At 41.5% G+C, this 12,017-nt stretch overlaps 2 gene segments (V, D, J or C); both read left to right on the forward strand.

The window, feature by feature from the left end:
• Nucleotides 1–235: 235 nt before the first annotated feature.
• Nucleotides 236–7,369, forward strand: LOC101584788. The segment is given in 2 exon segments: nt 236–281; nt 6,963–7,369. Coding segments are annotated over 2 exon segments (453 nt in total).
• A 3,729-nt stretch (nt 7,370–11,098) lies between these two features.
• On the forward strand, nt 11,099–11,660 carry LOC101585181. The segment is given in 2 exon segments: nt 11,099–11,217; nt 11,323–11,660. Coding segments are annotated over 2 exon segments (435 nt in total).
• Nucleotides 11,661–12,017: the final 357 nt, after the last annotated feature.

Here is a 12,017-nt window from a genome sequence, read left to right on the forward strand (position 1 = left end):
TATCATAAATGTTACAATATATTTTTCAGAACATTCTTATGTGCCCTGGACCCATCTCTATCTGAAGATGCCATAAAAGAGTGATCTATATAGTGGGAGAACATGCAAATAGGGCCTCTCTCTGCTTGTGAAAACCAGCTCAGCCCATCTCTGACTGCCGCTCGGCAGAGAAGCCCAGCTTTGGATCCCCATGTTTTTCCACTTTTGGATCACCACCAAGCACCTAGGGCTCATCATGGAGCTCTGGCTGTACTGGGTTTTCCTTGTTGCTGTTTTGAGAGGTGATTGTTTTTAACAATAAATACTGAGGGTCTGACTGGACATGAATGAGATAAACAGTGGACTTATGTGACAGTTTGCTGAGCAAGACGTCTCTGTGTTTGCAGGTGTCCAGTGTGAGGAGCAGCTGGTGGAGTCTGGAGGAGGTTTGGTGCAGCCTGGCGGGTCCCTGAGACTCTCCTGTGCAGCCTCTGGATTCACCTTCAGTAACTACTGGATCTTCTGGATCCTCCAGGCTCCAGGGAAAGGGCTGGAGTGGATCGTAAGCATTCTGTATGATGGTGGTAACACATACTATGTAGACTCTGTGAAAGGCCGATTCACCATCTCCATAGATAATGCCAAGAACACGCTGCGTCTGCAAATGACGACAGTGAAAAACCGAGGACACAGCCGTGTAAGGACTCTTACTGTGTAAGAGTCTCAGTGAGGAGATGTCTGTGTGAGCCCACACCCAAACCTCCCTGCATCGTCTCTGACAGCCAGCAGGGAGCTCATGGAATGCAGAAAAACCAAGAATAATTTTTTAAAAAATAATTTTATTGAGAAACAAATAGCAATGAGACAGTTTCCAAACCGATTAGTAGGACAGTTTCAATAATTAATACATTGCATATTCTTATCTTCATAGTGGTTTTCCATGGTACAAGATGTAGACGTGATATCCTGTCCACACTTATAGTACAAATCTTTCTTCTCATTGAATTGAGAGAAAGTAGCTGTATATCTATCCTATTTTGAATATACAGATTCAACATGGTCCTTCATTTGTATCTCCTTTTGTATTTAGTTTTGTTAGAGATTGGTATTCCTTTGCCATTTAAACATTGTAGGTGTGTGAATTCAGCAAGTATTCCTTGTCAGATACAAAAGTTACATTTCTTGTTATATAGCTCTTGTTTTATCTTGTTTTTAACTGTCCAGCCAAAAAGTATAAAAATGAAGTACAAAAAGTAACGCCATATTAATAGGATGAGCTGTAAAAGGCTCAAGTCAACAACTTCTGATATTGCCAGTCCTATGGGTTGCCCACTACTTTTATGGACTACTGGACTAATTTTCCATATAGTTGAGAATTGTTTTCCTCTTAGAATCTGAGACTTTTCAACTTAATACCTACTTCCAAATACTATTAGTTTATATATCTGTCCTTACCCCTTACACCTCTTGTTAGACACAGTTATTTACACAGAAGAACATTCTCCACTCTGTAAAACAAGACCTCACACTTGTTCCATAATGATTCTGCTGTTGTTATCCGGAACAGGTACATGGTGTCTCCATAACTTGGTAAATTCTGATAGGAATCTGGGATCCATAGTGAGAAGCATTAGGTATGAGTATAGATAAAAAACTCTCTCATATGTGACCAGGAACAACATGCCATGTGCAGTACAACCAGGGCTACTCAGACACTCCACAGGTTGCTGAGGTCCACAACAAAGCCCAGGATCTCGACCTCCTTGGGTCCCAAATAGGAGCAGATGGACAGAACCCTGGGGTTATTTTGCCTCCACTGCCCTTGCTGTTTGTCTGCGAAACAGTAGCTTCTCTTCCTTAGAATGGAATGATAATGGGCTCTGTAGAGTTCATTTTGTCTTCTTCCTTCAAGTGAACGTTGGTATATAACATCTAATATTTTTAATACTTTATCATGTGTTAATTGTATTTGCTGAGTCTTTAACACATTTATTTTAATATTTCAAGTACCAACAATCTCATTAATTTCAAGTGAATTGTCTATTTTAGATGAGTACATAATGAAAAATTTACAACCATCAGTAAAATGTTATTATAAATATTTTTCCTAAATCGTCAAAGGAACACTGTATATTTTAGCTACCACATTTTGCATATAGATTTCCCTTTCTTTTTCCTCATCAAAGATGGGACAATTCTTTTTATGTCCTGATGGATTTGCTTTTCCTCAAATTTTCTCAATTTTTAAAGAATAGCATGTGTATACCTCTATTGAAATTCAATTGCTTATCGAAACAATCACAATTTTATGCATTCTCTGGAAATTAATATGAGTGTAACAAAAATTACAGACAGTAGCATGTGCTGAATAGGATATGGAAAGACTTGGGCCATCAAAATTCGTAATCAGAGAACTTCTGCGACACTCTCGGGACCTTCAGATCCAGCCCAAACCAGGCCAGGCGAGAGTGTGGGAGAGCTTCCAGCTTCCTTGCACCTGTGGGACCTCTCTGGACCAAAGCCCAGGCATGCTGCTTGAGTGAGACCTTCTGCCATGCTGTTTCCCTCTGCATGTGCCACTCTGCCTTGGATCCAGCCAGTATGGACTGAAACATCCACAAGCCATGTGAACTAAATCAACCTTTTTTTCCTTAATTTGGGGTATTAGGTATTTTGTCACAGCAGTGAAAGAAAAGTAACTGAGACAACATTTCAGTGTGAAATAACACCAGTAAAGTGCACCCTCTGCCTATTGCATCTGTGTTCCTGGGGATCAATTCTTGGCTTTCTTATCAGTATGAAAATTAATACCACTATATAGCCAGATCCATGAGTGTCCTGTAGTTCTAGAAAAACCATTCAGGATCACACCAATGATCAGAACAAGGGATCACATGGAAAGTTACTGATGGACCCAGACCTGCCTGGCAGCTTCTGCTGCTCCCTGCGTTGGATACAGCACCTCTCCCACTTGTCAAGATTCAAGGTGGAAGAAGGAAAAAAAAGATTCATTCTGGATGGTCTGAGTCCTCTCAGTCTGTCTTTCCCTACTAGAGTTGGCTCTGTCATTACCTGAATCCTGGTTGCCTGGTTATTCTGTAGGTTGAGTGAAGGGATTGAATACAACAAATAATGAAGATATAATTTTCAAATGTACCAAATCCTCATGGTGAATGCAATAATTTTGCACTTCAAATATGTATTAATAAAATTAAAATTTGTGAAAAAACAATGACCAAGAATCAGATTTAAATATGCTCAGTTCAACGCCTTCTGTATTTAATGCTATGGAGAAAAATGATTTTTAGAGAACACTACATACAAATTAGCCAATAATGTGTGCTGGCACTGCATTGAACAACAGGGCCCTGTTCTGGTCACAGGAGCAACATATTAGGGCAGGAGGGCAGGTTCCTTTGTGGGATCACAAACGAGCATACTAGGATTTAGTTGGACTTCACTGGGTATAATGCAGACAAATTGTGCTAATCACAATGGTGACTTCCAGGGGTGACACTCTGTCCCTGTCATGATATCACATACGTGTTTCCACATGCACCCAGCACTGGAGATGAGAAAGTGCAGTTTAAATCGTGAGAGTCTCATAATTAGGGTCGGATGGAGGTAGGATCTGTTCACTGCCACCAGGTACACATGAATTCTGAGAGACAGTTTCATGACTAGTGGACAGGAAGATATAGAGATCAACTCTGGGGAAAATCAGAGACCTAATTAATGGAACTGGTAGCTTCATTCTATCCATGGTTACTTTGTCTGTTCTGTAATGTACTTATATTGAGGTGAGTTATAATGAATCATGAAGACCTTTTCTGCATTAGACTGTGGCACAACTCATAGAGTCTTCAGTACACAATAATAAGCAAGAGCTGCACATCGACAGTGAATAATTAGGGGACACTAATGACAAGCAGTACTCATCTCATCAGAGTTGAGGTTCTTTCAACAGCTGTGTGTCCTCAGCTCTAAGGCTCAAGTCTGTCCTTATTCTCTATTCATTGCAGAGTCTAGAGCCCTAGAGCGTCCTAAAATAACTGCATTTATTGCAGAAAGGAAGCATCAGTGGAGAGCTGAGTTAAATTTCAACAAGGCTAAAAATGGCAACACGGAAGCATAAATACCAACTTGTATCCTGAAAAATGTAGAAGAAATTATGAGGGGAAAATATTTTCTCCATTAAAAACTCATGAGCATAGATATGAAAAAGTGCATTTCACACACTAACAAAAATTTAAGACAAGTGAGTGCCTAAAAGCCTATAAAATTAATGACAACTCTTGAATTTCAGGCAATTTACTCTGAGTTCAATATGTTAACAGCATTTAATTGTTGGCTTCAAATCTTTGGATAATGCCTATTTTCAGCGTTATACTTGGAAAGATTTTCAAGAGTTTGGAGGAATAGGAAGGGAGTAGACAGGGAAACAGCAAAACAAAATTAAGATGCAAAATGTACATGTACAAACTCCATATAGTAAGTATAATCACTGTGTGTTGTATATGTGTATAATCTTTATAAAAATAAAAATAAGATGGAATCTTTGGAATACTTAAATTGTAAGAATGAGCAAACAGAGAATGAGAATTCATTTCAGGCTGCATCAGGAAATGGATTTGCATCTAAGTACCTATAGCATAAATGCATACTATCAGTTTACACATGTGCACATTACATATACATGCTATAGTAATAATTGATAGTCCAAGTTACTCCTGCAATATGTAGGTAAGTTTCCATATCTATAAAGTTGTCCTTCATGTGAGAACTCACACAGCTCTCTGACCAGCATCTCTCCCACAAGTCCTGTTCTGGAGTGAGAGGTCCTAAGCCCAGAGCAGTGGAGCCAGGGAGAGCACTTGGTTCTCTGAGTGCTCAGTCAGTATCCTGCCCCAAGGGACACCCCCCACACAGGGACCTCCTCTCTCTCACTCACACTTTCATATGCAGGAGAGCATCCTGCATGCAAATGCATCACCAGACACTCAGATCTCAGAGTGAATCACATCACACATGTAATTAAATTCATGTTCTACCTCACACATTAAGGTACTTCTGGGGTTTGAAAGGTAATGTGAAAGGAACAATACTGGATCCTCCTCCTTCTGCTGGCAGTTCCCAGACATGAATGCCCTGGGGCTCTGAGAGAAGGTGACAGGATGTTTCATCTAAGCACAAAACTCACTGAGATCTGCGTCTCCATTTTTCTTTCCTAGGTGCAGCTGCAAGAGATGGGATTTGGCCTGTGTATCATTCCAGACGCTGAATCCAGCACCCCTCAGGGAAGGCGACTGAGTGGATGTTACATGATATTTTTATTGGAGGCACAGGTTAGAGTTCATGCCTGAGAGTCAGCTCAGTATTCCCTGAGATGCCTCCCGACTAAGTTTCTCTGAAGCTGGACTCAGAAACTGTGGAGGGCACAAGTGTACCGTTGTGCAAGATACATCATGATGAGACACCCCTATTAGTCAAAACGCGGGACTCTCTACTGAGGTGCTCAGGACCTGAAGAGGTGTTCAGTACTAGCAGAGGGGGGCTCGGGACAAAAGGAGGATTTTCAGGACCAGTAGCTTAAGCTCTGAACCAGCAGAGGAGACACTGAGGAAACTCAAGAAACCAGCAAAGCCCCAGAAATATGAACAGAGAAGGAAGCTGGTGACTGAGAGTCTTCCTGCTTTTCTCCAGGCTTTCCTCTCTCTGTTAGCATTGGAAACGCTGAGGGGTCCTGAAATATGTCTATTTCAGGTCACTGGAAAGGAGTCAAGCTCCAAGACATGTGAATGTTTTAGTTCATTTTTAGTTAGAATACATACACATTTACTTATACATTTATTTCTTTACCTCCGTATTAATTCCAGCATACGAATTGCACCTCCTTGTATGTAGTAGAAAGCAATCTGAAGTTTAACAGTTATGTTTTGTAATATGCAATATCAAGATCATCACCATAATAACAAATCAATCACGTCTCAACTACAGGAGATTGTGTCCCACAGGAATAAATATTTCATATAAAGGAAGATGCAGAGATGAGAATTTAGAGAAAGCTGTAGGCATTTATGTGTAATTCTCCATTACCATACAGGACCATGCTAAATTTTATCTCAGTACTTAACAGATTGCATATTTGTGTTAAAAATGTAACTCATTTAGTCATCATGCAAGTTGCTAAACACAAACAAGTCAATTGAGATGGGGAATATAAACACAGATACAGATGATATACCTACATATATGAAAGTCAAATATAAGCTTGTTTAATGCTGGATTTCTTCTTATACAAGGGATATTTAGAATCGTGAAAATTCATATCATTTTTTCTTGGTGGAGGACAAGGTCAAAAAATACCACAGATCCTAGCAATTCTGTCTCAGAATTGCTCGTGGAGCAGGTAAGCACAGTGAGAAGGACATAGGCCCAAGTACATGAGACATGCTTATCACATGTGAGGTCGTGTCTCCAGGGTCTGTTGTGCTTCTTACTCTAGATGCACATCTGAATCACTTAGGGAATGACTAAAACCATTTCTTATATCCACACAAAATTTTGAGAAAACTAATGAGGTTTAGTGTTCATTGACATTAATGTACATAGTAAGAAATTCAATATTCCTTATTAGGAATACCACAAAATATCTCCCAGAAGACTCTGCTATGTTCTCGATCCATCTCTAGGGGAGGCTTCTACAGTGTAGATGCCTATGTCGCTGAGACCACCCAAATAGGGCTGTGCTCCACTGATGAAAACCAGCCCAATCCTGACCCTACAGCCCAGGATCGCAGTTGTGATCAGGGCTGAGCACAGCACACTGACCACGGACCCTGGCCTGTGCTGGGTTTTCACTGTTGCTGTACTAAAAGATGATTTTGTGGTAGACAAGAAATTATGAGTATGTGGCTGGACATGAATGGGATAAGCAGTGGGCCTTTGTGAGGGTTTCCTGAGCAAGATGTCTGTGTTTGCAGGTGTCCAGGTGGAGGTGCAGCTAGTGGAGTCTGGTGCAGGCTTGGTGCAGCCTGGCGGGTCCCTGAGACTGTCCTGTGCAGCCTCTGGCTTCACCTTCAGTGACTACTGGAAGAGCTGGATCCGCCAGGCTCCAGGAAAGGGGCTGGAGTGGGTTGGGGAAATTAACAAGGATGGTGGTAGCACATCCTACGCAGACTCTGTGAAGGGCCGATTCACCATCTCCAGAGACAACGCCAAGAACACGCTGTATCTGCAAATGAAGACACTGAAAATCGAGGACACAGCCGTGTATTTCTGTGCAAGAGCCACAGTAAGGGGTTGTCAGGGTGAGCCCGGACACAAACCTCCCTGCAAGGCTGCTCGGAACCAGCAGGGAGCAGTAAGGATACAGAAGAAAGCAGAGTAGATTTACAGGGAGGTGAAAGGTTGTTTTCTTCTGAGATTTGTGACATCTTTTCAACCTAATACTTTCTCCAAAATGCTCCAATTTCATAGCTTCCTACCTTACCTCTGATATGTCTCAAGGCAAGTTGTTTACGTAGGAAAACACATTCTCAGCTGTACAAAACACAATACTTGAGTTTATTATTCTGCTGTGGTTGTTAGGAGCAAATCCTTAGGAGTACAGAGAATCTTAATTTTTATTTTTATGTTTTATTTTGGTATTTTAGGGAATGTCTCTAGGGTGTTCAGGGTCTCATTACTAGATCGGACTCATAGTGATCTGCTTGTTTACAGCTTCCAAAGAGCTGGGATTACAGGTGTGAGCCACCATGCCCAGTCTCCATTACCATCTCAGTACAACCCATGGGCAGGACTAGCATGGCAGGCCCAAGAATCAAACCCCTGGCCCCTGTGCCTGCTTGCATGTGCTTCAATCCACTGAGCTATTTGGCCTTCCCAGAAAATTATTCTTTCTTAAATTCTCCTCTTTGGGCCTGTGATATATCTCAGTGGACTAAAGCACCTGCTTAGAGAAGCTTAGAGAAAGTGCAGCGACCAGGATTCCATCCCTTGGACCACATGCCATGCCAGCCCTGCCACTATGGTGGGCTGAACCAGCCAGAATTTAGGCACAAGGGTGCATGCCTGTAATCCCAGCTCTGGGGAGGCTGAAAACTGGAGGATCACTATGAGTCTGAGCTGTGTAGTGAGACTATGAATGAACCAGACACATTAAAAATAATCTCAATTGTTTATTGTTTCCTAGCTCTTTATTGTGAATACATTTTACAATACTTGAAAATTTAGAAAGATAGCTTATCTGTTGCTTCCATATGTTCACCTCCTGCCTTTCATGTTCCAACAGCCTACAATGCCTCTTTCATTTCCTTATCACAATGTTTTAAATACAAGTATTGCTACGAGGAGGGAGCCCTGTGTAGGGGTATCCAATAGAGAGCACCTACTCCTCACTGCTAGAGTCTCCAGGCTTCTCACAGCATCCCTCATGGGTAACATCGTAATCTGACATCCTTGTTCTACATGGAGAGTTAAACTCCTATCCAACTTTATGGGCAGCTGGGGGTGAAGGTTTGGTTCTCTACCTTTATAGATCTGTACTTGGTGAGCATCTCTGTCCAGTTTCATGTGTGAAGCAGCAGTGCCTAAAACCAATCTTTGTGCATTACGGAGACTGGGAAGAGATGAAACTGATGGGAGCGTCCTCAGCAGATGGAGGAAAACCTCATAATAAGATCACTTCTGTGCAGGCCTCCCATTCTTTTGATTCCTGGCCAGCTTCATCTCTGTTAGAAATTTCCAAAGAGTTTCTTCAGTGAAAGAATCACTTTCTGTTCTCATTGCCAGGGAATAACGGGACAATTGGCCATACATTCTTGTGCTTTTTGTTGGTCTAAATGACGTCAATCACAGGGATTAATAAATGTGCCATCTACCATATTGTACGACAGCCTCTGTATGTACATAAACAAGTGCCCAGCGCTAACCATGTGCTGTGCCACTAAATCATGGGAGTTGAGGGGCAGTCACTACACAGCACAAGGTTTTCTCCATCTGCCAATGTCCAGGTACATGAAATACTGTCTGCACCCTGTCTAGTCTTGGAGGAAGATGACACCAGGCCTGGTGCAAGGAACCTCAGAGAGGGAAAACAGCTCAATACGCACCCAGCATATATCCTGCATAATTCTCTATATTCAGTATTATATTTGAAAAGATGTTAAACAGTTTGGCATAACATGAAGAAAGCAGACAGGGGAAGAACAGCTAAAAAGAAAAATTAAGATGTAATATGTGCATGCACAAACTCCATAGACTAAATATAATCATTATGTATGATATATGTGTAAAATCATTAAAAGTAAAATGAACATTGAATCTTTTGAATATTTAAATTTTAAGTACTAGAGTATATTGGATTATTTTGCTGAATTCATGCACCTACAATATTTGGATGGCAATGGAATACCCATTTCTGACAAAACTAAATGAAAAATGGGATATAAATGAAGGTCCATTTTGTATCTGTATATACAAAATAGGATATAGATATACATCTACTTTCTCTTAATTCAATGAGAAGAAAGATTTGTACTAGTAGTGTGTGGGCAGGATATCATATGTGCATCTTGTACTGTGAATGACCACTATGAAGACAGCAGTATGCAATGCATTAATTATTGAAATTGTCCTAATCAGTTTTGAAACTGTGTCATTGCTATTTCTTTCTCAATAAAATTAATTTAAAAAGAAAAGAAAAAAAGAATAAACAAATTGAAGATGAACATTGATTTCAGGTTGTATCAGGCAATTGATTTGCATATATTTCCCTGTAACATACATGTATGCTGAGCATTTACACATTTTCACATGCACATATATACATGTTGTGAGTAGTATCTCATACTCACTGTTACTGCTGCAATGTGTGGGTTAGTTTACATATCTCTAAAGTTGTCCTTTATCTAAAAACTCAACTGGGTCTCTTGCCAGATTCTCTACCAGACGTCTTGCTCTTGAGTCAGAGGACCTAAGTCCAAGGCAGTGTAGCCCTGGGAGGGCACTTGGCCCTGAGAGCTGAGGCAGAAACCTCGCTCTAGGGGAGGCTACACATGGGGTCCTCCTCTTGCTCCCTCACACCTCTATATAAAGGAGAGCATCCTGCATGTAAATGCTTCATGAGCTACTCACATCTCAGATTGAATCACATCACACATTTAATTAAATTCACATTCTTCTTCAAAATTAAGGTGCTTCTGGGATTTGTAAAGCTGATCCAAAAGATAACAAAAACACTGCCTCCTCTTCTTTCTGGTGGCAGCCCCCAGACCTCAGTGTCCTAGGGCTCAGATAGAAAGGTGAGAGGGTGCTACATCTGACCTCAAAATTCTCCATTCCCGCTGTGTTTTGTGTTACATGATCATGGGAATGACTATGCCATTGCTCAACAAAATCTATATTTGCATCATAATATATGTCATTTATTCATCATTAAAATTATTATATGTAAAATAAATAATTTAGTATTGAAATAGGAATCCAGAGAAAGCTAAGAGCACTGGTTTTATCACAATAAATTATAGACTTGAAGAATCCTGGATGTTTATTTATTAGAAAATATTTAGAAGGCTGGAAATCATGTCGTGTTTTCTCATTAGCGTAAGAGGTTTGGAAACATCACAAAGCATTATACCTCGGTCTTTGAATTGGCCACGTGGCTGCCAAGTACTGTGGGAAGAACATACATCGACATACAGGATTTTTTTTTTATCAGAACCGGGGACTGAACTTAGGAATTTGCCCTTGCCAGGGAAGCTCTTATCATACTGAGCCATCTCCCCGGCCCCAGGATATGTGCTTTTTATCTGTAAGCACGCATCTTGTAAGTGTGTGTGCACAGATGCATAATTTAGGAAGTAAATAAACCCATCTCTTACATACAAAATCAAGGCTTTGAAAACTAATGAGAATAAGCATTTACCACAATTCATGCACATAGTAAAAATATTATTCTCATTGTTATAGCAACACTAATTGTATCCCCAAAGGCCCTCCTGTGCTCTGGACCCATCTCTTCCTGAGGCTTCCACAGCAGAGCTGTCTATATTGCAGGAGGCCATGCAAATAGGGCCTCCCTCTGCTGATGAAAACCAGCCCAGCCCCGACTGCAGCTCTGCAGAGCAGCCCAGTCCTGGATGCCCAGGTGTCCTCACTTCCCGATCACGACTGAGTACAGGAGGCTCACCATGGAGCTCGCACTCAGCTGGGTTTTTCTTGTCGCTGTATTAAAAGGTGACTGGTGGTGAACATGAGATGATGAGGGTGAGGTGGACATGGATGGGATAGATAGGGGGCCTGTGTGACAGTTTAGTGATGAGGATATTTCTGTGTTTGCAGGAGTCCAGTGTGAAGTACAGCTGGTGGAGTCTGGAGGAGGCTTGGTGCAGCCCGGTGGGTCCCTGAGACTCTCCTGTGCAGCCTCTGGATTCACATTCAATAACTACAGCATGAACTGGGTCCGCCAGGCTCCAGGAAAGGGGCTGGAGTGGCTTGCGTACATTAACTGGAATGGTGGTAGCACAAGCTATGCAGACTCTGTGAAGGGCCGATTCACCATCTCTAGAGACAACGCCAAGAACACGCTGTATCTGCAAATGGCAAAACTGAAAACCGAGGACACGGCCACGTATTACTGTGCAAAAGACACAGTGAGGGGATGTCAGTGTGAGCCCTGACATAAACCTCCCTACAGAGGCGACCTCGGCCAGCAGGAGGCGCAAGTGGTGCTTGAGAACCAAGGGTATATCTAGAGTTAGGTGAAAGTTGCTTTCCTCTTAGGACCTGAGAATTCTTTTGAACATAGTTCTTTCTCTCAGACAAACTAATTTTATTTGTCCCGCCTTATCTCTGATGTCTCTCATTACACAAACTTGTTTAAACAGAGATCACATCCTCAACTGTGCAATACTCTCTTGACCACTTTGAGATCATAGTGATTCTGTTGTGGGCCACAGGTCCAGGCCCTTAGGAGTCTCAGGGAATCTGCTAAAGTCAGATGAACATTTGGAACCCAACCTGAGAAGCAGTCGGTC

Source organism: Octodon degus, unplaced genomic scaffold (assembly GCF_000260255.1).
Source record: "Octodon degus isolate 3935 unplaced genomic scaffold, OctDeg1.0 scaffold00284, whole genome shotgun sequence".
Taxonomy (NCBI): domain Eukaryota; kingdom Metazoa; phylum Chordata; class Mammalia; order Rodentia; family Octodontidae; genus Octodon; species Octodon degus.